At 42.0% G+C, this 27877-nt stretch overlaps 1 protein-coding gene across 2 annotated transcripts in view; it reads left to right on the forward strand.

Moving 5' to 3' along the window:
- STK39 (serine/threonine kinase 39) overlaps window positions 1-27877 on the forward strand; it is a 305730-nt gene that overhangs the window by 112965 nt on the left and 164888 nt on the right. For both annotated transcript variants that reach the window (XM_059167118.1, XM_059167117.1), the window contains exons 9-10: window positions 2115-2163; window positions 2267-2332. In XM_059167118.1, the coding sequence (XP_059023101.1) occupies window positions 2115-2163; window positions 2267-2332 (115 nt within the window). The remainder of the gene's footprint in view (window positions 1-2114; window positions 2164-2266; window positions 2333-27877) is intronic.

Below are 27877 nucleotides of genomic sequence, written 5' to 3' on the forward strand. Positions count from 1 at the left end.
ATACATGAACGCATGGGAAAAATAATACTGCCTTTACTTCTATAGCGTCACCTAGACGCAATAGTTACGAACATTTTCCATATCTGCTGTGTCTGTTTATCTACCTCTTATTTGCTGAACAATCTGAAAGTGTGTGACAGACTTAATACTTCAGTTTGTGTTCTCTGCAAACAAAAACGTGTTCCTATATAACCACAATACTTTTCCACACCTAAGAAAGTAAACAGTAATTGCCTGAAATTGCCTTAATATGTGGCATATTCACGTATGTGTAATGATTTCCAAATGTCTTTTGTAGCTTCTCCCCCTTCTTCAAAGACAGGATTTAGCAAGGGTCACTTCTGGCGTTTGATTTTGTTTAAGTCCTTTTTAATCTGGAATAGTTCTTTTTTCTCCTTTTGCTCTAGGACTCTATTTTTTTGTTTTTAAGATTTTATTCATTTATTTGACAGAGAGCAAGCACAAGTAAGGAGGAGGGGCAGAGGGAGAGGGAGAAGCAGACCCCCACCGAGCAGGAAGATTGATGGGGGGCTCCATCCCAGGACCCCGGGATCATGACCTGAGCAGATGCTTAACTGCCTGAGCCACCCTGGGGTCTCCCATTGTAAGGTTTTACAGGCGAGATAAACACAACACCAGGCGAGATAGGCGCAAGGCAAGATTTATTAAAGGCGCCCTTGGGCAAGGTTCGGGGACTCCGGAGAGGGGAGTCCGGGAAGTCGCGCATGGGAGGGGTCAAGGGGTCTTTTATCTGGGTTAAGACAGGGCATAGATTCACAGCCATATAAGGTGAGGTATTTGGTGATTGGAGAGTAGAGGGGAGTCCTGATGTTCCTGTTTCCTGCATAGGTATCGGTTTACTTTGGTGACGTGTCCTTGGCATACGTCCTTCCGGTGGGAGAGTCATGGGTGAAGGAAGAGGGCGGCCTGGAAGATGACGGCCCGGCGGCCATTTTTATTGTTCCTCCTGCATTCCTGGAGCCACCGACCTAATACCTATGATGCTGAGTTTTTGAAGAGATCAGGACAGTTGTTTTGCTGATTATCTACTGCTCTAGATGTATCTGATTCCATCTGCTTGGCTACTTGTTTCAGAAGGAACTATTTGAGGAAGGAAGCTATTCTTTATGGAAGAATGCTATTTAATAAACATAGAAGCAATGATAGAAGTAGGAAATCAGCATTCTGTCACCTGCTATGAAATAATTTGTTAAGACAAAGATGCTAAAACTGCTAAGGAATAGAATACTCATCCAATGCCATAGTGTTACCCAACAAAATACCTGCCAAATGCATTGGGGAAAACATACCTTTACAGGGGTGAGATCTCAGGCCTGGGGATCATTGGTTAAACTTGGCATCACTCCCAGGGAGATAACCTGACATCCTGGGCCCCTGATGGGCCGTGGGGAGAAGTGCACAGCATCATCTATGGAATATTCTTCCCCTGACATGCTCCATGCAACCTCGCCAAGTTTTTAGACCTACTGTTCAGTGTGTAGGAAACACAGAATAGAGAAACAAGACCATCAGGAGCCCATCAGACCAGCCCAGGAATGCTTTTAAAGGAGTTTGCATTTTACTAATCACCCTGGCATGTACCTTCCCCTGACAACAGGTGGGCCATATACACTTGAGACAGGGTCGCTCACTGGGCAGACAGAGCCTGTCCACAGGATGGGGACCCCAGGCCATACCTTCTGCTCTTGGGGAATCAGAGATCACTGAAGACTGTAATTTCTTTGACGGGGTCATAGGGCAGCTGGCACGGCTTCTTAATAAATACAGGGATTGAGCTCACAGACGCGTCAGTCTGACACCTTTCAGACAGACTGAATTCACTCAGCGAGGTATAAGGACGAAGGACGGAAAACTGATCATGCCCCAGAATTTAACTTACAGGAATGTATGCATTTTGCAGCAGGGGTATTTGGAAGGAACTGGGAAATAGGCATGGTTTTAGTTGGGGGTCCACTTGTGATTAATATAGTTTCTGGTTTTGCTATTCCCGAAACTGGTTTTCCAGAAACACTCTGGGACTTGCCTGTTTCGTCAAGGCAGTGTATTTATCAAGTGGTCATTGTTTCAACTCTAATTTGTTATTGATCTTTCAGGCCTACAGCCGCCGAGCTTTTAAAATGCAAATTCTTCCAGAAAGCCAAGGTAACATGCTTAAAAACCCACGTAAATCTGCTATATTGAAATCACTGTGAATTTCTGCGTATGCTACTTGGTGTTAAAACTGTTGGGAACGTTTGTTTTGCAGAACAGAGAATACCTGATTGAGAAGCTGCTTACAAGGACCCCAGACATAGCCCAAAGAGCCAAAAAGGTAAGCACTACTAGCCTTTGTGATCCAGCAAGGGCTGCTCCCCACCCAGGGAAATGAGACCCATAGAAACAGGAAAAAGATTGCCACATCCTCATCATGTGTTATTCAGAGGTTATCCGATCAGTGATTCCTTGGATGGCTGCATTTTTGCCTTTCGGGTATCTCTGGCTTGCTGTTATGTGTTTGTGGAAAACAGTGTGAAACTTGAATGATTTCATTTTTCCATTTATCAGCTTTGCTTAAGGAAGGTCAGAGTAGGGAGAGGATCATGATGGGGCTTGGATCCTGGAGACCTGAAATAGCCTGGAGTATCTTTCCTTTGGAAATTTCACCCAAGAGGAGCAGTCATTTTTAAGCTGTTTTGAAATGACAAAAGAAAACCCCAAATTTGTTCTTGGTGGTTATCTTCGAAAAATCTGATTTTATTGACAAATTTAATGGTTATCTTGAGTATCTGTGGAATGTCGGTCTTTTCCTTATAAAAGACCTTGGCCCCTCTTGTAATTTAACTAAATTATAGTAATGATTACCTGAAAAATTTTCCATTCTTGCTTTTAGATTTTTTTAAAAAAATGATGTATATGTGTGAGTGTGTTTATTTGTGTATTTATCCAGAGTTTAATTTATTTGTAATTACTGATTGTGTTATGGCGTGAAGCCTAACAAAATTTAACTTCCGGTTTGGTTTAGTTTGATTTTAAAATTATATTAGATATTTATAATTAAAAATATGTAGGTAGTCACAGATTTAGAAAGGAAGTTTCTCTTTCCCCCACTTTTTATGGTTAATAGTCACGGGGAAAGCTGATCCGAATCCGAGTTGTACGCTCTGAAGTAAAACTGGCAGAGAAATATGCCTCAGAGATTACATCTCATAGTGCCCGGGTACAGTAACTGACTGTTAGTTTCCAGTCATTGCCTTTCCGGAAACATTGTGTATGAGGTACATTTTGCCGAGGCCTTAACATTGTTTTAAGCATATTTAAGTGTAGAAGTTAAGATATGACCCTCTGTGTCCAGGTGTGTGACTAGGTGACTAGGAGAGTTCTTGGGGCGGTGGGCCTGGGCAGGGGTGGGGTGAGGCAGGGGGATTGCCGCATTGGCCGCACAGACCTGAACCAGGGCTGGTCTGAGGGCTGTCTCTGAGGGAAAAGTGAAAGTTTGGCAGATGGTCCCTCAGAGTGGTGCATATCAAGGGGTGACAGGAATGCTAAAGATTCAGTTTGAGGCAGCAAGGGCCCAGCCGCTATCTGAGGGCTCCAGACAGAAGGAGGACCCAGGAGAGACGCCCTGGCATGTGCGAAACCGAGCGCAGTGATTTTGGTCAGACATCTGAAGCGTTAGCCCAAGTTGGAAAATGCTGTTAAGGGAGCCATTGGCTTGTTCTGTTTGTGTCATCCCCAAAGAACATTTTTGTGGGTCTCAACTTGTTTTGCTAGTTTTGCCTAGTCTCATCCTAGCGGTTGCCCCTGGAGAGGGTTTGACAGGCCTGTGTTCTGAGCAGAACTTTAGCTTTGCACCCCCAACTCATGTCAGGTGGCCTGGAGGCTTCCAAGGGGCAGTTTCCCAGTGGCTTCCCTCCTCTCCCAGACCTAAACTTGCCATGTTCGGTATTTCTGTCTGAGTCGCCCAACCTCAGAATGCTGGGGCTATTTTTGTATTTAAGGTCTCTTTTCCCCCTTGCTCCTCATCTGCTCGCTCTCTGGGCCTCTGCCACAGTACTTGGAAGGTTCTCCTGGTTCTGATGGGACAGTTGCACTCCCTCCCTTCTGTTCCTCCTTTCTGTTCTTTCTTAGACACTGCCCCAGGAATAACTTTCTGATCGTGTCACTGGATGGCTTCAAAGTGGTTCCCCAAACTAAATAAAAACAACCCTAAGAACCCATAAATGAAAAAATAAAGAAAGGCTCACCTGTCTGTCAAAGAAAGGCCCACCACCTTCACTTGAATTCATGGCACCATTTCAGCTTCCAGCTTACATTGTGAACTCCAGCTCTGGTGAACCACCCGTAGCTCTCACTGCTTGTCTGTCCCTCATGAACCTGTATTTTTTTTTGAAAGGCTATCATTTTGAGAAAATGAAGAAGCTTTTCAGGTCCTAGCTTTGTTTTCCTTCTTTTAAAAAATATTTAAATTCTTCATTACATATGAGTGTGTTGTGCATTCCAAACCCTGTTTTGCATGTCTCTTAAGCAAACCTTAAGCAGCTAAGAGTCTGGGGAGATGTGATTTTTCAAGCATGTCTTCTGCCACGTACTTGCTCCTGGACTTTAGACTTGAACCTCAGGGCTTGTTTCATCACCCATCCCTTCAAATGAAGAACAACCACACGTCTTAATGTCACAGAGAAAGACTGAAGGGAGAATATTAATTCATTGTTTAAACATCTTACAGGAACAAGAGTAGCCCATTGCAATGTGGTTCTTACCCTCGAGCTTCATTCAGTCTGCTGTTTTCCTGTGAGAATTCTCGTTTTCTAGTGCCCGTGGGTTATCAGCTATGCCCCGCTCCTTGCCTGTAGGCTCCCTGGCAAGTATGCTGACCAGAATATCGATCACAGCTCATGTCTCACTCATGTCAAGTGCTCACAAGTGTTTGCTAACTCCGTGAACACCTAAGCTTGTGTGTACCCTGGAAAGGCCATCTGAAGCTCTCTTTCTTATGCACCCCAAATGCTTGGCATTCAGTCGTTCCTGGGGATTCCTCTTAGCAGCAGGCCGACTGCCTTCTGTTTGTGGGGCGTGGGATACTGGGGAGCAACTGTGCTGTTCCTTGCTTGAAACTTCTCCTGTGGGCTTGGTCCCATGGAAGTAAATATTATTTTAATCACCAGGAGCATTGAAGACCTTTGTTGTAGGATGTCTTTGCTTGTCTTCGGTGCTTACCGTGTTTAAGCAAATTCAGTTTAAAAGTTGTGTAGGGGAGTCTTCAGTGTTACTTGTGTTGTCCACTTGTGGGCTTGTCTTTATTGACTTCTTCTCGGCTTCTGACTTTCCTGGTCGTAGCGGTGTCTCCTGGGTGATCATCCTCTGGTTTCCCAGTGTACATTGGTTCTTCAGATGCTCCTTGTGTCTGCGGGTCCTTTGATTTCTGTCTCCCGGTTTGTTGTTTTAAAAATAGAAACAGATAGGGGGCGCCTGGGTGTCTCAGTTGTTAAGTGTCTGCCTTTGGCTCAGGTCATGATCCCAGGGTCCTGGGATTGAGCCTGGCATTGGGCTCCCTGCTCAGAGGGAAGCCTGCTTCTCTCTCTCCCACTTCCCCTGCTGGTGTTCCCTCTCTTGCTGTCTCTCTCTGTCAAGTAAATAAATAAAATCTTAAAAAAAAAAAAAAAAATAGAAGCAGTCCATCAATATACCAGTGCTTAGAGGACTGGGCCCGTTGAGCAAGCTCTGCACAGTTAGGCAAACTGTGTCAGAAACAACAGTTTCTGGGGCGCCTGGGTGGCTCATTCAGTTGGGCGTCTGCCTTTGGCTCAGGTCATGATCCAGGAGTCCCAGGATCGAAGCCTGCATCGGGATCCCTGAATCTGCTTTTCCCTCTGCCCCTCACCCCGCTCTCATGTTCTCTCTCTCTCTCTCTCTCATTCTATCTTTCAAAAAAAAAAAAAATCTTAAAAAAAAAAAACACAATAGTTTCTGTTTCTCCTCCCTTATGAAAACAAAAAATTAAGAGATATTTTTTAATGTGTGTTTTTTTTTTAACATGAATAATTCTCATATTTAAAAGAAAGAAGGGCCAGCTGTTCTCAGGAAGTCCCTTGAGCCCTCTTGTGCTGCCCTTTGGCACAAGAGAAGTAGAGGCTGTCATATTCATGTTTGCCCAGAATGTGAAGCATTAGTTGGGAGCCATGGAATTTTATGTGCTTAGGTGATCTTGTCTTCATCCAGAATGATTCCTCTAAATCAGGAAGAAGAAATAAAAATAGACCAGTGTGGCTTTCCTAGTAATTACTGACATAAAATGATTGTGTGTGTGTGTGTGTGTGTGTATGTGTGTGTGTGGTTATTGTGGAAATTAGGGATATTTGTTTTCTTCCTGGAGGCAGAATATTTGGTCCATTTGGGCCCCCTCCGCCCCCGACAGACAGTGTTGCTTGGGGATCATCTTGATTTTCTTTTGCCCTAATTTTTCTGTCTGTGAAATGGAAATTCTGTCTGACCTCAGGCATGTGGTGAAGGGTAACAAGAGATTTGATGTTCCTGTACCAGAAGACATCCTGTGAATTCTAAATGAGAACATGCTAATAATGACCCATGAGAAAGAACAAGGTTAAGTACAGCTCTAATTTCTTTTCAGCTTTTCACTTCTCTTTGAGCATGAGAAGAAATGGCTTCATCGCCATTACTCCTTCTCAAGTGACATTTTAGGGGCCTGTGTCCAGCCATCTTTAGAGGTTTTAAACCTTGAGCATGTGGTGTTCTGCTGTTTATCCTACTAGATTCCCTGGGTGGGGAAGAGCAGAAATCACTCTGCTAAGATTGAATGCAGATGCGTACGGCCGTGTGCATTTTCTGTAGGAGCATCTAGGTGCTGGAGTTGGCTGGGGTCTCTGCTCTCTATTAGTGATGCAAACCTTGAGTCACCCCATTCACACTCCTGTCCATACACTTTCTGGAGCTAAAACACACTGATGGCAGGAGAAAGCAAAGGGTTTGTTGCTGTACAGATATCTCATTGCCAACTGCTTAACCAAAAAGCATATTGGCCAGGGAAGGGATGAAGAGGGAGGAATGCAATACGCCTTATTGAGGTTGCCTGTGTTTTCACAGGGAAAGGAATCACTGGAAGATTTTTTTGAATTTTCTTAATTTTGAAATTGAGAAGTCAGAAGTGATTATTCACTATCAGAAAGACAGAGATGGGCACCTGGATGACTCATTTGGTTAAGTCTGACTCTTGATCTTGGTGTGGGTCTTGATTTCAGGGTCATGAATTCAAACCCCACATTGGGCTCCATGTTGGGTGTGGAGCCTACTTGAAAGAAGGAAGGAAGGAAGGAAGGGAAGAGATATTGTATCACTGCTGCATTTGAATGGAACCATTGAGAATTGGAAAAAGTAAGGTGGCATTGGTGGGCACCAGAATTTCTTATATCAGGCTTGTAAGATTGACTTCATATTAAGCACCCCGGTTTGGTCCTCCTGTGTGCTTAGGAGTAAATGGGTAGGGATATAGGATTATGACAGTTCATATTTATTTAATAGTTCACATGTGTTCATAATTTGTCCATTCTATTTTTATGTTTTATTTTGAAATAACTCCAGGCTTATAAAAATGTACAAAAATAGCACCAAAAAATTCTCTCTATATTTTCTCTCTCTCTGGCTTTGGGAGCATTTCAAAGTTATAGACCTGATGTCCTTTATCTTTAAATATACTTCGGTGCATGTTTCCTAAAAATAAGGGCATTCTTTTTTTTTTTTTTTTAAGATTTTATTTATTTACTTGACAGAGAGAAATCACAAGTAGATGGAGAGGCAGGCAGAGAGAGAGAGAGGGAAGCAGGCTCCCTGCTGAGCAGAGAGCCCGATGCGGGACTCGATCCCAGGACCCTGAGATCATGACCTGAGCCGAAGGCAGCGGCTTAACCCACTGAGCCACCCAGGCGCCCAAAATAAGGGCATTCTTTTACCTAACAATTTACTCACCCAAATCAGGAAGTTAACACTGACACAGTATTATTTAATTTTCAGATCTTACACAAGTTCTGCCAGTTTTGGTAGTGGTCATCTGTCTGGTCCAGGAGCCCACCCAGGATCATTTAGTGGTGGTCGGCATTAGTCTCCTTTGCTCTGGAATAGTCTTTATTTTTCTCTTATGGACAGTCACCCTTTTGAAAACTCTAAGGCCACTTATTTTGCAGAGTGGGGCTCAGCTTGGGTTTGTCTGATATTTCTTTGTGACTAGACTTAATTTACGCATTTTTTGTCAGGAATACCTTGGAATGATGCCGTGTTCTCCTCACCTTGGTGTTGATTCATTCCTTTGCTCATGATGCTAATTTGATCACCTGTTCACGGTGGTGCCTGCCAGCTCTTCTTTGTAATAAACACAATTACTTCTTAATAGGAAGAGTTCATTAATATTACATTCTCTCATTATATTAAACATTAAAAGGTGACGTGAATGTACTTTTTCTATAGGGTCATTAGTCTTTATTCAAGGAAATATTTATGCTTTACGTCACTGTGGTTATACATTCATAGGCTATTAATGATAGGATTTCCTTATGGTTTCTAAGCGATCTTTCAGCCAAGGAACCCTTGGCTGGTATGTAATGCTTAGATTTAGATAGGAAATAGGATTGGTCAGAAAGCAACAGCAGCTGGATCTTTGTCCTTCCCTGGGCGAGCTGGCTGATCTCTGTGAGTCCAGTCTAGCCCAATGGAGCCCAGGACCCCGAAAGTATATCACTGTGATGATGAGAGATGATCCAGGCAGGATGTCTCCACTGTGTCTGACGCATTGTGAGTGCTCAGTGCAACACAGGCTGCCATGACTATGGTGCAAATAAAGGAATGACCATTATGGCTACAGAGGTGGACATTTTAGAAGTACCCAGTGAGATAAGGAGTGAGGAAAGAGTGGCCAGGAAGGTGGGGTGGGTGAGGAAGGTTGTTTCTCTTTTGCTGTTGCTTTGGACGAGAGGGAGAAGCCTGTGGAAACCTATAGAAAGAGGGAGAAGGATGACAATATTATTTCATTGCTGTTGCTGATTCACATGTCTTTGGGTTTTCTTCCTGCCCCATCATGGTGCTGGCAGAGGGCACGAGCCAGCACCTTCCCTGCAGCGGGTCCTGTCTCCTGTGGGAAAGCAGCACAGTGTTTTGTGTTTGCCAAGACCAGAGAATAGTAAGAATCAAATATGCACGCAGCTGATACTCATTTACAGCTTTTAGCTCACTTTCACATTTGCTTCCTTATTCATTCTAAACAGCTGTGCCTGAAGACAGGTCGGGCAGGCGCTATCATTACACTTGACAGACGAAAGTGGGAGAAATGAACTGACTTGTTTGAAGTCACACGACTAATGAGAGGCCGTCCTTATTTCCGGTTCTGTTCTCTTTCCACCAAATCGTACATCAGAAGGAGGAAGAAGAGAGGAGAGGATAGGAAGGAAATCTAGATGGAGACGCTAGGCGGTGGGACATGGTCTCAGTAGGAGAAGGGGGGGTACATTTATCATTCTCAGTGGGTAGTCTGTCCCTTAGCACATGCTGTACCCAGGCACTCGGAGATGCTGTGACCATCACTGTAGCCCTGGAGGTGTGCCTGGATTCTAGCAGGTGTGGGGGTACTAAGGTGAATAAAGGGCTTTGGAGATTCTGAAGGGAAGACAGGTAGCCAGTGGGGGTCGAATAGCATCGACAGTTGTTGAAACCTTCCAGAAACTCAGCTTCTCCTTTGTGAAATGGGGAAAGTCATTGCGATACCTTCCTGTGGTTTTTGAGGACTGAATTAGGTGAAGCATGGGCAGTGTATAACCCAGTGGTTGGTTGGCACAAAAAATACATGGCACTAGTTATTATAATCCTAGTGAGTTTTATTATTATCATCGCTTATGTTGCGTTATTATTATGGTTTTATTATTATAATGTCATCATTGTTTTTGTAGCATCTTTCATTGCTGGGCTGCAGGCACCCCTGCTGCCGCTCCGGCTGCTACAGCCGCTGTAATGGCTGTTGCCATTACCCCCATGGCTCCCAGGAATGGGCACTCGTAGACCAAGGACCAGCCAGGCAGTGAGACTCTCCTTTCCAGTGGAGAACACAGCACAAGCAGCACAAGACATACTGAAAGAGCAACAGAGAATATGTGCCTGAAGATGTGGGTGGGGAATATATACTACAGAAGGGAAAAGGTCTTGGAGCGGCTTGAAGGGGGGACCTGGGAAGAAAAGAGAGAAGAATTCATACTTCTTGTGTAGCTTCACGCACCATGCTAGACACTTGGTTTACATTTATGGCCTTTAACTGTAGCTTTATGATAACTAATGAAGTCCTGAGTAACAGGACAGATGGATTCTTAAGGCTGATTTTTAAAAAAGGATACAGAGGGGTGCCTGGGTGGCGCAGTCAGTTAAACATCTGCCTTCAGCTCAGGCCATGATCCCAGGATCCTGGGATCAAGCCCCACATTGGTCTCCTTGCTCAGCAGGAAGCCTGCTTCTCTCTCTCCCTCTGTCTGCCACTCCCTGTGCTTGTGCTCTCTCTCTCTCTTTCTCAAGTAAATAAATTAAAAATCTTTTTAAAAAAAAGTATACATATTTTGAAGTATGAGCAGAAAGAGGATAAATATCTCCCGGTTTGTGATGATTCAGTTTGCAGACACAGGTTGGACCTTGACCACTTTATCACATAGTGGCTTTGCAAAGCCCGCTCGCTTCCCAGTTTGCTGCCATGTAGACTCCTCATTTAGTCAATAAAGAGGGAAAATGACTTTGAATTTCTACACAGTTGCATTTTTAACCCCTCTTGGGATCTTATGATTTATTTATGAGATATTGAAGGTTATATATTATCAAGAAACCAGAGCATACGGGCACCTGTGTGGCTCAGTGGGTCAAATCTCTGCCTTTGGCTCAGGTCATGATCTAAGGGTCCTGGGATGGAGGCCCACATTGGGCTCTCTGCTCAGTAGGGAGCCTTTTTCCCCCTCTCTGCCTGTGTCTCAACATACTTGTGATCTCTCTCTCTCTGTCAAATAGATAAGTAAAATCTTAAAAAAATAAAGGAAGGAAGGAAGAAAAGGAAAGGAAAGGAAAGGAAAGAAAAGAAAAGAAAAGAAAAGAAAAGAAAAGAAAAGAAAAAGAATAGATAAGGTGATTTCAAATGCTGGAAGGATGGATTTTAGTTTTGTTCCGAGTCTCTCCAGTAGAGGGCAGCGAAGGGCTTTATTTCTGAGAGGCTGTGGCCTGCAAACTGAGCAAAAGTTTTTGGCTTTGTTGAAGGTCCCAGACTTGGAGAAGAAGAATCAAAAGGATGTGAGGTGCCTACTGAGCCATGACTACCAGGCACCGTAGTCAGTCAGAGTGTTTATTTGCTGGGCAGGAAGTTGAAGGGTGAAGGTGTAAGCACTTCTCATTATTACCGTGTTCATTTCAAATTGCACTCTCTGTTAACCAATCAAAGTAATCTAACATTTGTATTTTCCAGAATGCATGTCAAAAACAAAAATCTCAATTTTGAAAACGGGATTAAAAAATCTTCTGGTATTTTATAGCATAAATGAATATGGTTCTGGGTAGTTGAAGGCTATTTCTAGAAAACTCCTTGGTTCCTGCAGTCTCCTTAAAACCAGGTAAACAGAGGAAAGAGGGAGTCAAAGCGTATGATAGCAAAGAAGGAGAAGTGAACAGACCTGTATATTTTGGATTTAACTTAGGATACTCCTCATGATTCAGGTAGGCCTAAGGGTGCATATTCTCTTGTTACTTTGTGTCTCTTTTTCCTTTCCTCTTATTTAAAAACAGCCACAGGTATTGGTAATCTATCTTACTGGGTAGCTCCCACGCTCAAAGGGAGAAGGACTTTGATTGTTGAGGATGTTATTTTTTCTATGTTAGTGGTGAGAAAAGTTGTCCACAGAGGTTAAAATTATTGTCTTAACTGGGACAGATGTTCCCAGAGGGTAAACTCATTAATGTTTGCATTATTTTTACATCTTAAATGCTTTGCTTTTTAGGCAGTTGAGAATGTAGAGTTCATAGGTGCAGAAAAATGCTTTTTGGTCACTAGGGGGTGCTATGGGAACAGTTCACGTAGGAACCTGGGGCCAGGAATTACTCACTGGTCTGTAGAAGCCATTACAGTCACAAATTTCTTCCTTTTGCACTGTGCCTGCTATAAAGAACTTGACTCTGGTTTGTGCTGGGGGAGAAAAGGCAGAGGTGAGGGTGGAGGGTGGAGGGTGGAGGGTGGAGGAAAGAACAAGGGAAAAAGCATAATAATTTACTTTCAGTTAAATTGTGAGTTGAGTTAAAAACTATACATTTTGGGGTGCCTGGATGGCTCAATCAGTTAAGCTCAGTGCCCTGGGATTAAGCCCTGCATGAGGCTCCAAGCTCATCACGGAGACTGCTTATTCCTCTCCCTCTGCTCCTTCTGCATGTTCTCTCTTTCAAATAAATAAAATCTTAAAAAAACAATAAAAACCGTATATAATTTAGGTAAGTGGCCTTTTTCTGGTGACATTGACTTAGAGGAGAAAGGATCCATGGTGGAAATTGTCATTTGTAAATCCTGGCAGCCCCATTACGGGGAAATGTCTCAAAATGTCCTTTTGAGACTGAGGTGTCTTTTTATTTTTTTATTATTATTTTTAAAAGATTTTATTTATTTATTTGACAGACAGAGATCACAGGCAGGCAGAGAGTCAGGCAGAGAGAGAGAGAGAGAGAGAGAGAGGAGGAAGCAGGCTCCCCGCCTAGCAGAGAGCTCGATGCAGAACTCCATCCCAGAAGCCTGGGACCATGACCTGAGCCGAAGGCAGAGGCCTTTAATCCACTGAACCACCAGGCGTTCCCTGGGGTGTCTTTTTAAAGGTACCAATTGCTTACGAGAGTTTACAACTTTTGCAGATCTCAGACACCCACTTTTGGAAATTTAAAAATAGTGACATGCATTCTGAAAATATTGTGAAAGATAGTGTTTGCACAACTTTAGTGTGTAGAGAATTGATTGTTTCCTTTTGCTGGAAAGGCATAGGTGGAATCAGTGGCCTTATTTCACATCCAGTTAGATTTTTGAGATTTGCATGTTCGTATGCATTTTGTGTTTCCTTTTTACCTTTGGGAAATTTGCTTTTTCCAAAGTTTGTGTGCATCAGGTAACTTTGCAACTTAATTGGTGTATGTGTGCTGAGGGAAGTCCCTGTCTGCCTTCTCATCTAGGGCTCACTGAACATCACTGACAAAGTACCAGATACTGACTCCCATTAAAGCGTTTTTTTTTTTTTTTAAAGATTTAATTAATTAATTTATTTATTTGACAGAAATCACAAGTAGGCAGAGAAGCAAGCAGAGAGAGGGGGGAAGCAGGCTCCCTGCTGAGCAGAGAGCCCCATGCTGGGCTCCATCCCAGGCCCCTGGTATCATGACCTAAGCCGAAGGCAGAGGCTTAACCCACCGAGCCACCCAGGTGCCCCTAAAGTAGTTTGCCTTTATTCACCTTCACAGTGCCCTCTAGCACACCATACCTTTTAAAATTAGATATACACGAAGAATGGGAAGGAATTTGGAATTTGTCTACACTTGTAACAACACGCATATAAAAAGTGAATCGATGCTTTCTTGATCTTGTCAAATCTCTGATGTGACTGACTGTACCTTCTTTCTGGTTTAAAACCATTCAGTGGCTTCTTGTAAATTGCAGGTAAGTTCCAAGTTCCTGCCACTGATAAGATGAGGACCAGGCAAGGCTCCCGTGCTCTGTGTTTGGGTCAGCTCTCTCCAGCCTTTGCTTCGGCCACTCACCACCTCACCCTTGCCACATCCTTACAGAACTATTGATTCTGCTTTTCTACTAATGCACTCCTGAAGTCCCACCTGGGTTTTCCATGGGGTTGTGTATTCTGGCCCCCCTGCTTAAAAGGCTTCTCCCTGAACTTGTATCTTGCTGCATCTGGTACCTCCTCTCTGGAACTCTCTCCTCGCATCCCCCCTCTGCACCCAGATGGTTCTTCAGTCTTCTGTCTGTACCGCTTCTGCACCTGGGCATGGGTCCCTTGTTGCGCTTCCTGTCGTTTGCAGTTACTTCCCTCACACTTTTGCTTTCTGGACCAGACTGAGTTCCCTAGGTGAGGGGATTGTGTCATAGTATTCCCATGTTCCCAGTACCCAGGACAGTAATTTGGTCCATCTGGAACTGAACTTCAGGAAATGAGCTTGCAAAGTCATGATGATGGCTTTCATGGGAGCTGATGTGAGAGCATGAGGAGAGGCAAAGTGAATCTTGTCGTATGAAATGGGAAGAGTTGAGAAGATTTCCAGTTGGTGCTGTCTTCTTGTATTTCAGGTCTGGGACTCAGAGGTTATCTGCTTTTAGTTTCACATCCTTTGTCGTCTTCCCCTGGCTGACAGTCTTGGATGAGCCAATCAGCTCGACCCACCTTTGCCACCTTGTCACAAAGCAGAGTGATTAGCTTCCATGACCTACCACTGATGCCTTACGCACATTGGGTTACCTGACAGCGAAGTTTAGTCCCTGGCACTCAGCATATTTTATGCTGTCATTTTCTTTTCCCAGACAGGATGTACATAAGTGTTCCCATCACCAGAAGCCACATCTAATTAGGAAGATATTTTGAAACTAGAGTTCAATTAGTTTTCACTACTCTCTAATTTTGGATTGCCTGTTACCTATCCCCCCATTTAAGGGAAACAATTTAAGCTTAACTCTTTTAGGTCATGACCCTCTAAATCTTTAAAAGGAGTATGACATTTAGGCGAAGAGGAGGTGATGGAGATAGAAAGTGATGGAACTTGTGTGCACAACTGGGAAAGGAAACCGTCCATTCTGGTGAAAGGGATCCAGATGTTTTACTCTTCTTCCTCCCTTCCTCCCTGCCCATTTAGGAAGAGTGGTGAGGCCAGCAGAGGGCAGGGTATGCATGCTTAAAAAACCAAGAGTGGCGTTGGGGGGCTGTACTGGCTCTGGGTTAATCAAATTTGATTGATATAACAATATGATGCATTGTTTTATTGTGCTTTAAAAAAAAGGCCAGAGTATATGTATTTTGCAATTTCTTTTTACTTTGAAATTAAGTAGTTTTAAAACAAATTAAAATTCAAGAGGCTCAGTTAAAGTTGTATTTTGATACAGGCTTTTCTAGGCTTCCCCTTAAATTCTCTCAAATTCAAATATTCATTTAGGAGCACACATAATAACTTTAATTTTCTCTCCCCTCACATACAGGAGGGGAGAAGGAGTCCTTGTATAACATACAAAGCAGTAACAGCTGAGAAATTCAAGTAACAGCCTTCAATCCAAATGTAAAAGGCTATTTGAAGGTGACTTGAAATTGTTTTGGCTGTTTTGCAACCACTTTATGGGTTGATGTAATTCTGTTGGGGCGGAGCTGGGAAGGTCCTGTCTCAACAAGGCTGGAAGGGCTCCCTTAGATGATAAGGATAGAGTATAAAGAGGTGGACTTTCTATGTGACTTTGTGGAAAGTAGTAGGAAGGAGGAAGAGGAAAGTGAGAACCTGAGCCTAGAAAGAGGTGGAAAAGGCCCCAAAAGAGGAGCTCTAGGTCAAGAAGCTGGGATCCACCAAGGTCTGGGCTAGAAGGTAGATCCACACTTGGACACTTGCAGACAGGCCCCAGCCAGATGCTGGCTCTACCCCTTGCACAGGGTAACTCTGAGCATCGGCTAACCGCATCTCCCCCCGCGCCCCGCCCCCCCGCCCTGCCTCACCTGTGAAGTGCTCACCATTCAGTGCTTCTCCTTGATCCTCAAGGAGGAAAAACGAATCCTGAGTTGGGCCTCCAGTGTTTGCCAAGGTCTACTCCCTTCCTCATCCCTTCTGGCTGTGTTCTCCACCCGGTCCTTCTCCATGTGTCCCTTTGCCCAGGTCTCCCACGCAGGCGGCCCTCCCCTCTGCGGAGAAGTGTCAGCCTGCTCCTTCCTCAGCAGACCCCACTTTCAGGTCCAAGAGGCCCTTCTCTAGAGAGCAAAATTGGAATCCTGCTGTATTCATTGTTCTGTGATTTACCTGCATTTTCATTGAAGATTCCTCTGGGCATCTCTCTGTGTCAAGAAACAAAAACTTACCAAGTCACGTCTAATGGCTGTGTAATGTTCTACTCTAAGAGTGACTATAATTGATAATCAGTTTCTTCTTGATGGAATTCAGATGGTCTCCAACTTTTTGCGGTTAGCCATACTGGGGTGAACACCATGTGCCTGTACTCTTGGATACGGTGTTGCTGGTTTTGTTCGGATGTGTTGCCAGGAATAGAATTGCTTGCTGGAAGAATATATGTGCCTTATAATTCTTGATGTAAACTGGCTTATTGATGTTTACAATGGTAGTCATTATATTTTACATCCCAACCTGAGTCTCAATTCTGTCACCTACCTGTACAATAATACGTTAGCCACACGCACGCACACACAAACACACGTATATTCTTAGCTCAGTGCCCAGCATACAGTATTTAATATTACGCTTTATATTTGGTATTGAAATGTTATCCATGTACATTTATTTCCCTTTTTGCTGGCTCTTCCATTAACTCTTTCACAGAGAGCAACCCAGGTCTCCTGGTAGTTTTGCAACCTTGAGACTTGCAGGAACTTTAGGAGAGGTTAGAATGATTGTGCACTAAAAGCTGATCGATAGAAAGCCTATTATGGAGGTCCCAGCTTGGGGTCCTGAACTCGTAGGGTCATTAAACGTCGTGAGGAGAGAGCTACTGGTGGTGGAGAGTGTGGGGAGCCCTACCGTTCTGCAGCTGGTTCTTAGGTAAGGAATTCTTTTTAGTGTGGGGGCTGGGCTTAGTGTGCAGCCTGACGAGGTATTTTTGCCCATTATCCTGTCACTGCAGTCTCTGTGTCCAGAACAAACAAATGATAAACTAGCTGCCAGCCTGAGAAATGGTCCAGCCGAGTTCATCATCCCTTGGTTTATGGAGGGCTGGGGTCAGCTGTGTGTGCTGGGAGCAGTGTTGGTAATGGTCCACTTCCATGGTCAAAGACAGCACTGGCACTTTGGATGCTGAGCTTTTCCTTTTTTCCCTCTCTTTTATTCTTATTTTATTTTTACATTTTTATGTTTTATTCCTCCTTATTTCATTTTGTTATATACTAGCATCCTGGTTCAGATCCTTTATGATTTTAGCCAATGGCAGCTTTTAGAGTTTGAAACCCCATTTTACTTTTTTCCCTGCATCATTGCGTAGGACGTTTTTTAACAAGTATAACCTTGAGCTTACATCTTTACTGTCCCTTGGCTGCCTTTGAGCCTTGGGTGAGTCACTAACCTTCCCTGAGACTCGATTTCCTCACCTTCCCAACTGCTGATGTTTTGTTTTGTTTTATTTTATTTTATTTATTAAGATTTTATTTATTTATTTGGCAGAGAGAGAAAGAGCCCAAGCAGGGAGAGTAGCAGGCAGAGGCAGAGGGAGAAGCAGGCTTCCCACCGAGCAGGGAGCCCAATGCGGGACTCGATCCCAGGACTCTGGGATCCTGACCTGAGCCGAAGGCAGATGCTTAACCCACTGAGCCACCCAGGTGCCCCTCAACCTCCCATGTTTAAATGTGACAGTTGATAGGAAATGCTTACACGTCTGTAATACCACAGCGATTGCATCAGTGCCTTTGCCTTTTCCTTTCCCTCATTGTGCATCAGGAAACGTTTGATAAGGAAGGAGTTGTGTGTTATACAAGTGAGCCTCAGGAAGTATTTAAATGTCATGTAAGGATTATCTTTTATTTTTTTAAAGAAGTGAACGTCTAAGGTTGGGGATTTTCACCTGCTGCTTTGCTTCTTCCTTGGCTCTGCAGAACCTCAGAAGCGAACCCTGGTTCTTCACATAAAACTGTTTGTTCTTGCTCTTCTGCCAGACTTCTAGTTTCCGTCAGGACTTCAATTTACTGCAGTTTATTTAGAACTGAGTTATTCACTTCTCTATTTTAATTGTAAGATTTCTGGCTTCTTCATTTATTGATGGATTTTAAAGTTATAATTAGAGAGGTTCCCCATTTAATGTATTTTTTAACAGATATCATTAATTTATCTGTTAGAAAACAAAACTCAGTCGAGGACATTTGAAGACCTAATTGGCTTTATTAAAGCAATGCCTGAGTCGGGCAGCTTCCCATCTAGCAAGTACAGAGACGCTCAGGAATTGTGCAAAATGGAAGATTTTTATGGGAAGGAGGGTGGAGCAGGTAGTTACTGGCAGAAGAAAAGAAAGGATTGTTTCAGACAAGGTCACCTTTCCTTGGAGGGGAGGGGCAGGGGGTCTTATTAGGTGGATTATCTCATCTTCATTTGGGAGATGGAGAGGACTCATGTGACAGATGACCTCACTGGTGCTGATCAGAAAATTCCTGACTGGCTGAGTAAGACTACATTTTTGAGGGAGGCTGGAACTGCATTTAGGTGAGGCTGTAAGCCCAGGTTTGGTGACTTGGCTGGAGTGACTCCATTTTGGGCGTGTGGTTTTCTTTTCAACAGAACAAAGAAAAAAGTTTTCAGAAATGAATGACCTCCACATCAGCTACTTCCCTGCTGACATCTTCTGTGATATGATGTTATTTCTGTGGGATCCCTTCTGCTTTTCTCCTTTTACCACCTTGAGAGCTATTCTCCTGTCCCCTTTCCTTATAGAAGCTTAATGCCTGGCGGTTCTGACACTTAACTGCGCAGATCCCCAGGCCTCTTCACCAAACATCCATATTCAGTAGATCTGGGGCCGTGACCCAGGACTCCACATTTACAATAAACCGCTCAGTTGGTAGTGGTACCGCAATGAGACGGACCTGGCTGGGCTCCAGGTTTGGAAGGAAAACCGTATTGCTAAGCTCACTTGACAAAAAAATTATTTCATAGTCCTTTATAATTACATAGACACAATGAAAATGCTTATATTTCATCTGCTGCTTTTCTCTTTTTTTCCAATGGAACTTTGGGCAATGCTGTTCCCACCTCTTGGCCATTTACACTCTGAACTCCACTGACGCAGTGCCCCCCCCCCCGCCCCCGCCTCCCTGGTTGGTCTGCGTTATGCTGCTTGCTTGCTGGGCAGACCGTTTGAGGCAGAGCTGCAGTATCTTCTTAAACCACGACTGCTTCTGGTACTACTTACTAGGTCTTAGGTGTGTACCCAGGTGGGTATCTGTCTTCAGAGTGCTCTGACTTTACTAGCATTGTTAATACAGGTGCTCATTTCTGCCATCTTCATAACGCTAGCATTAAACAACAAAGTTTAACTGAGTAAACTTGAAGATCCAATTGGCTTTAGTCAGTGATTCATGCATCAGGCAATATCCCCTCCAGCGAGTCAAAAGGAGCTCAGAGGAATTATACAGAATGGAGGGTTTTTGTTGGCAGGAGAGTGGGACGAGGAGGCTAAGCTAAATTAATAACACAAGGAACGATAGGTGTTGGCGAGGTTGTGGAGAAAGGGGAAACTTCTTGCGCTGTTGGTGGGAATGCAAGCTGGTGCAGCCACTCTGGAGAATAGGATGGAAGCCCCTCAAAAAGTTAAAAGTAGAGCTACCCTACCATCCAGCAATTTTGCTACTAGGTATTTACCCAAAGCATACAAAAATAAAATTCAGAGATGTACACGCACCCTGATGTTTATGGCAGATTATTAACAATAGCCAAGCAATGGAAAGAGCCCAAATGTCTACCGGTTGATGAATGGATAAAGATGTGGTGAGTATGTGTGTGTGTGCGTGTGTGTGTATACATATAAACACACATCTATTTATGTATATATACATATAGATAGATAGACACACAGGTATAAAAATGGAATATTACTCAGCCATCAAAAGAATCAAATCTTAGCATTTGCAACGATGTGGTTGGAGCTAGAGTGTATTATGCCAAATGAAATAAGTCAGTGCGAGAAAGATGAAAACCGTATGATTTCATTCGTATGTGGAATTTAAGAAACAAAACAGATGAACACACGGGAGGGAAAAAAAAGAGAGGGAAACAAACCATAAGAGACTCTTAATGATAGAGAGCAGACTGCGGGATGATAGAGGAAGGTGGGCGGGAGATAGGCTAGGTGGGTGATGGAGGGGGGCACTGGTTGGGATGAGCACTGGATGTTGCATGTAAATGATAAACTACTGAGTTCTACTGAAACCAGTGTTGCACCATATGTTAACTAACTAGAATTTAAACAAAAATTTGAAGAGAAAGGAAAAAAAAACCAGGGCCTTAGTAAAGATCACTGTATTCTACTCTTAACTGCTGGAAGAATGACTCAGAAGAAAGTGGGTGTCACCTTGGATGCACTGGAAGCACCTGTGTCTTGGAGTGCAGTCAGCTTTGGCACATGTACCAATTTCCTAATGACTGAACTTTATGATATAGTCAAGTATCTGGAATTAATTATTTTCACCAATCTAAATTATAGAAATTCAAGTTCCTAATAGCCAACAGTATTTGGAAAATTTAGATGGACTTTTTCAATATTATCAGTAATCTTGCTATAATAAAGATATTAGATATCTTTATTGTAGCCATAAAGATATGGCTAAGTTAAAAAAAAAAAAAAGAGTGGATTATTTCACCTTCTCTTAGGAAAGGCAGGGGGTCTTGTCATGCAGATTACCTCTCTTGCAGGTGCTGATCAGCAAATTCCAGACTGTGTGGTTTAAAATTCTACTCCTAGGAAAGCTGACAACTGCAGTTAGTTTAGCAGAAGTGACGTCATTCTGGACCTTCATTCTTCATTTTTAACACTACATTCTTTGATGCGTGATATAGGAAGGTATGTGGTAGACTAACATTCAAGGGAGGCAAGCTGGATGAATGAACCTTTTTCATATCCTAGTGCAGGGCGAGAGAGAAAGGTGATGTGCAGGCTTTAAATTTGGACAATAAGGAGGAGATCTTCTAATAATGGATACTATCTAAAGATTAAATAGACTGGAATTAAAATCATGAGGGACCTAGGGGCACCTGGGTGGCTCAGTGGGTTAAAGCCTCTGCCTTCAGCTCATGTCATGATCCCAGGGTCTCTGCTTAGCAGGGAGCCTGCTTGCTCCTCTCTATCTGCCTCTCTGCCTACTTGTGATCTCTGCCTGTCAAATAAATAAATAAAATATTTAAAAAAAAATCATGAGGGGCCTAATGTACTGGAAGAGACTCTAGCTGTCACCTCAACCAGAGCTTCCCAACTGGTGGTCAGGACACACAGGTAGACAGTGAGCGGGTTACAGGTTGAGCCACAATATTGATCTCATTCCTCTGGGCAGCTGAGCTGGGCTTGAGGTGGCTGGAGTTCTGGGGCCAGTTGCTCTGAATTGCTTCAGTAGATTACCCCAGTGTGCTCTATAATTATCATTTTCTACATGTGTCATGAGGCCTGTAAGTTTGTGAAATTAATCACCCAAACCCCCCAGTATTAAAATTTGGCAGACCGTAGAAAAGATCTTATTTGGAAATCCAAGAATTTGGATACAAGAGATTTTGAGAAAGCTTAGGAGTTCAAAGAATTCAGTTGGAAGGTCACCCGTCTGAAGGTATCCTCCTGGTATAGGGAGCTGAAACTGAGTTCTGTGGAGAGTAAATGGATTTTTAGTCAGCGACCAAGACCTCGGTCACTGCTTTTGGCTCCTGCTCCAGTGCTAACTTTTTATGTTGCTGAAGCTGAAGGTCGGTGACAGAAAGAAGAATTAATGGATTGTGTGTTCTTTGAAGAGCAGGGACCATCCTACGTGGTTAACTTCAGGGCTAACTATGTTCTCTGACAAGATAGGTGTCTAGTAGGTGTTGGCCAAATGAATGAACATGGTGGGGTTTATTTTTGTCTCTATGGAATTTGGGTCAGATGTCTTTCAACCCTTCTCCAATAAAGAGTCAGTGAGATTCTTCTCTTGAAAGGAATTTATTTCTGTTGGAATTGAGGATAGTGAAAGATTTTACATTCTATGTCATATTTAAACTTCCAAGAGCCTTAGAGGAATTTGAAAGTGGACTTCAACTAGGTATTAAAAACTTGTCTTTAGGGCACCTGGGTGGCTCAGTTGGCCTTCGGCTCAGGTCATGATCCCGGAGTTCTAGGATCAAGTCCCGCATCAGGCTCCTTTCTCCACCTGGAGTCTGCTTCTCCCTCTGACCTTCTTCCCTCTCATGCTCTCTCTCATTCTTTCTCAAATGGATAAATAAAATCTTTAAAAACAAACAAACAAAAACTTGTCTTTGAATTTATAAGGAGAAAATAGCTTGCTTTCAGGTATGGATTTTGTTTAGTTTAGGGTATTTTTTTCCTTTCACTGTATACATGTGATAGATAAAATAATTTGAGTTGCCCAATAACTAGATCCTGCCTTAAACATAGATCATATTGCATTTCTGAGTTCACAGAAAGTGGAGGCAGTATGTAAGGATCTAAAGTAAAAGAAAAAGAAGCTAGAGGCTGAAGTAGGCTTGGTGTGTTACATGTGAAAGCAAACGTGCATGAAAGCTCTGTGGCAGCAAAGGGGAAGGAGTTGTGTCTAATCTGGTATTGAATTCATGTATTGATATTTTACTTAATTTTTTTTACATTTGACAATAAATGTTGAGTCTGAGATTCTTGAATTAAGCTGATAATACTGAGACTTGAAAGATGGCTAAAATGTCCTCAAGAGAATTGTGTATGTCTCTTGGTTTCTGAGAGAAAGAAACACAAATATTCTTTGAAGGAATACTTTCTTCCAGATATAAATAAAACATCAGAAATAAATAACTAATTTAGGTATTATCTCAAGAAATTCAGAAACTGAAATTATCTGTGTTAGGCATTTTATGTAATATATGAAATATATGAAGAAAAAAAGGATAGAATGATAGAAATGAGTTAAAAACAAAATATCAAAAATGGCCATGCAGATTTGAAAAAGAAATAGCTTTTAGGAATGAATCTTATAACTGTTAAAATAATAAGAGTTAAAACAAATAAACAAATTCTCTCCCTGGAAGGACTTAGATATATGAAAAAATATTTGGTGGTTTGACAGGTTAGATACAGAAGAAAAGAAAAATGGCCAGTTGAAGAAATTACCAAGATTGCAGCATAGAGAGATAGGAAGATGAAAATTTTGAGAGAGAGAGGTTAATAGATTTAGAGAAGAGAGTGAGAAATTATGACATAAATCTAGTCATAGTCCTCGAGAACATAGTAGAGAAAATACAGAAGAGGTAATATTTGAATAATTTTCCAGAATTCATGAAATATAGCCATTCACAGCAACGGGAAAAATATTGTGAACAACCAAGATAAATGAAAAGAAATCTGCACTTTGGTATTTTGAAGTAAAACTGCAGAACCCCAAAGATAAAAGGAAGATCTTCAAGTCCACCAGAGAAGAAGAATAGATCACCTGTAAGAGAGTAATAAGTAGGCTGAGCTCAGATGTCTTTTTAACAACAATCATAGTCTGAAGATAGGAATAACTTAATATATTCAAAATATTTAGAGAAAATTAAGAATTTCAAGACTAGAATGAAATGGAGATGTTTTTAACATTTTTAAAAAAATATCTTATTAATTTATTTTGCAGAAAGAGAGAGAATAAGCAGGGGAAGCAGCAGAGGGTGAGGGAGAAGAAGACTCCCTGCTGAGCAGGGAGCCTGATTTGGGGCTTGATCCAGGAACCTGGAATTATGACCTGAGCTGAAGGCAGACGTTTAACTAAGCCACCCAGGTACCCCTGAAATAAATATATTTTAAGATTAGCAAAAACTAAGGAAATTTATACTGTAATGTACTTACATCAAAGGAACCTTCAGAGGGTGCCTGGGTGGCTCAGTCAGTTGGCTGTCTGACTCCTGGTTTCGACATGGGTTATGATCTTGGTGTCAGGAAATCAAGCCCCTCATTGGGCTTGGCGCCCAGCAGGGAATCTCCTTGAGATTCTCTCCCTCTCCCTCTTCCCTTCCTCTGCTTACTCTCTCTTTCTCTCCCCCTCTCTCTGGGATAAATAGATAGATCTTTAAAAATTTAAAAAAAAAAACAAAACACCTTCAGGAAGAAGGAAAGTGAAAATTAACAAACTTGGCATTTAACTTTAATTAGAAAACAACAATATTAATTTGAAGAAAATAGAAGGAAGAAATTGGAGTTGATAAAGATCTGAGCATGGAGAACATTGGGAGAAGGAGAGAAGGGAGTTGGGGGAAATTGGAGGGGAGACGAACCATGAGAGACTGTGGACTCTAAGAAACAGAGTTTCAAAGGGGAGGGGGTGGGGGATTGGGTGAGCCTGGTGGTGGATATTAAGGAGGGCACATATTGCATGGAGCGCTGGGTGTGGTGCATAAACAATGAATCTTGGAACACCAAGAGGAAAAAAAAAGAGGAGTTTAGTCTAAAGCAAGGGTCAGCAAATCTGGCCAAATCTGGCCCAGCACATGTTTTAATAAATAAAGTTTTATTGGAACATACACAAAAAAATAAGTGAAATTTAGAAAAACAAAAATATCACAAATAATTAAACTATGATTTCAGCAGAGATTAAAAAGGGACTGTAATAGTGCAGTGAATTCCTATATGCCATATATCTAGAGGAGATGGATAAATTCTGAGAAAAATATAACTTACCAAAACGGAGTCAAGGAAAAAAAAGAAAAAGACTGAATAGTCCTATAGGTTAACAGGCAGAACAAGATACTATTTATTATTTCTGTTACCTTATTAAATAAATCTAGCAAAATGTGTATAGGAATTTTAGGTGGAAAAATGTAAAACTTATGGGAAAATATTGAAGAGGACAAAATAAGTAAATACATGTTCATCAATAAGATTCAGTATAATAAAGAAGTCAGTTATCCTCAAATTGGTGGTAGAGTCAATGCTGTTCCAAATCAGACTCCTACAAAAATTTTTGAGAAACTTGACAGTTAATTGCAAAATTTATTTGAAGAGCAAAATCTTAAGAATATACAGTGTAGCTCAAGACCGTGTGATATTGGGGATAGACAAAAGACCAATGGTATAAGGCAAAGAACTCTCAAACATACCCTTGGTATATGACAGATGTATTGCAGATTTGGGTAGAAAGAGTGACTATTGTATGAAGTAAATAGTTCTGGGACAAGAAACACAGCCATATGGGAAAAAATTCTTACTCTATACCATAAAAATAATTTCATTCCTAACCAATTAAAACATTTAATGTAAAGGCAAACTAAAACTTTTCAGGGAAAAAAACCCTACATTACTTTGAAGCAGGGAAGGTCTTCTTAAATAAGACCCAAAAAGTCTATCTCTGAAAGAAAAGACTTTTAAAGGCAGTTGTCTATCTGTTATGAATGTAAACCTCAAACTGGGAAAAGGTCTATTTAAGACATAGAACAGACAAGTGATTGGTGTCAAAATATGCAAAGAACTTCTTCAGATCAATAGAAAAATGGATATAAATACACAAACAGGCATTTCCTAGATGAAAAAATATGAATGGCCTGGAAACATTCCAAAAGTTGGCTCCCCATCATTAGTAGACCTACTGCACCTCTTACATATAGCTTGTGGGAGGGAAAAGCACTACAATCAGTTTGGAATTGAAGATGGCACCTTCTTATGAAAGACATTTTTATGTCCTTTAGTCCAGCAACTGTACACTTAGAGAATTCTATGTCCAGGGAAACTTCTGCCACTGTGCTATGAGACATTAAGAGGAACGTTCAGAATAACAGTTACAGTTCTAAGCAGAAGAAAATAACCCAGATATCCTTACACAGGGGAATGATTAAATGTAGTATACCTATATTTATTAGAATAGTTGGAATATTAGTTAGAATATCATACAGCAGTAAAAGTGGACAGCACAGATGAATCTCAGAAGCGTAATATGGAGTGAAAACCAGCTACACAAGACTCTAGTGAGATTGATACCATTTTTATAAAACTGAAAACTGAGCAAAATTAAGTGATCTAATATTTAGGAATATATCTTTGAGATGATATTTTTCCAAAAAAGAGGTAAACTGCACACAGATTTATGGTAGTGAGCAGGAATGGGGCAGGGGAGGGCACATGGGTCAATGCAGCAGCATTTTAAGTTATATAATATTGTTGTTATGCTTCATTGCCTAGACCTACGGTATGTACGTTCATTTGTAGGAGTCCAGAATCCTGTACCAACAGCATAAAGAGCCAGACTGCCTGTGTTCCCATCATGCCTGCTCTGTTCACTAAAGGTTCAGTCATGGGCAGATTACCTTTACTGCTTTAGAGCTCGGTTTCCTTATCTGAAAAATGGGATGATAGCCACAGTTATCTACATCATGGAGGAGTTGTGGTCATTAAATGGGACCCTCTGTAAGACTGAAGTTGGTCACCTGGTACAGAAGAAGTGTGCAATATATTTAGCTCTGTTATTTTATTATATCTTTCTGAAAACATGGTGTGTGCTGCTGTGTACTTCACACAGAGTTCAGTTCTGGTCTGAACTTGTTCCCACACAGAGTGCACTTCTGGTCTGATAGTATGGTGGAATGAGATGTTTACAGTATGCATTTAAATATGTGTAAGTGGGCTCCTGGGTGGCTCAGTGGGTTAAGCTTCTGCCTTTGGCTCAGGTCATGATCTCACTGGGCTCTTTGCTCAGCGGAGAGCCTGCGTCCCCCTCTCTCTCTCTGCTTGCTTCTCTGCCTACTTGTGATCTTTCTTTCTCTGTGAAATAAGTAAATATAATCTTAAAAAAAATAAATATGTGAAAGTTATACATATTGATTTCTTCAAATTCCCAGCCTCTCACTAAAGAAGAGGAATTCTGGAAGGAGAAGCAAACTTTACGCCCTCTTAAGTCTTTGAAATTCTGGAATATTAGAGTGGAAGTGTCCCATCATTTTTTGACTAGAGGGAAAGATCACTTGAGACAGGCCATTCTCCAAAAGCCGGTCACAGAGTGCTGCCACAACGTCCCCAAACTGTTTGTGCTCTTGACTTAGAGGCAGTGACATGTAACTCCAGCAGTTACGAATGGGGCTCAGTAATGCCACAAGACATCTTAGAAAGTGTGATTCCCATGAGTAGTTTGAAGTGGCGTGTACATTCTGTAGGAAGTGAGATTATTCCAGTGTTGTTGAAACCATTGTGTTGGAATGAGGAAGAGAAAGTTGAAAACTGGTTTAATTTGAAAATGAACATGTGTTGGCTGTGTACATTGGGAAACACTAAGCTGGATTTGTAATAATGGCCTTATTGGTGCCCGGGCGTGAGTTAGCTGTAAAGGAAATGATGCTTGGACCCTTTGCCCGCAGTTTAGAAAAGCAGGACAGTTTTTGTTATGTGTGGTCACAGGACATAGTCTCTGTGAACAGTGTTACAGTAGCTCTTACCACTTGGTGGATTAATAAGGAATGTGAAAATGAATAAAATTTCCAATAATTCCCATTGTGGTTAATAGTCAACATAACTGTGAGGCAGAGAACAGAACCCATCTTTCACAGAGCCATCTGTGTGTCACAAACTCCAACATAGGTACATAGATGTGAAATGATTTGTTTTAAGGTCGAGTCATAAATCGGTGAATCCAGATTTCCTTTATCTTGTGGCAACTCCCTGTTAAGAAATGTTCAAGCTACTTCCACACTTAAGTGGTTTATGGCTGACAAACAGAGGTGGTGCCAGCCATACACCCAGTGTAATGATCCTAATGTCCTTTAGGACAGATGCTTTCTTCTTTCAAGTAGGTGTATGGTAACTGAAGTGACACATGGTTCTGGAAAGCTCCAGATTCACAAAACCTTTCAAAAAGGTTTCTCTGTAGCAAACTGTATTTCAGATGAACCGCCCCCAAGTTCAAGACCTATGAGTTTTTAAAAGACCAATTCATCATGTTATGAGGTTACTCATCCGGGA

Source organism: Mustela lutreola, chromosome 3 (assembly GCF_030435805.1).
Source record: "Mustela lutreola isolate mMusLut2 chromosome 3, mMusLut2.pri, whole genome shotgun sequence".
NCBI lineage: Eukaryota > Metazoa > Chordata > Mammalia > Carnivora > Mustelidae > Mustela > Mustela lutreola.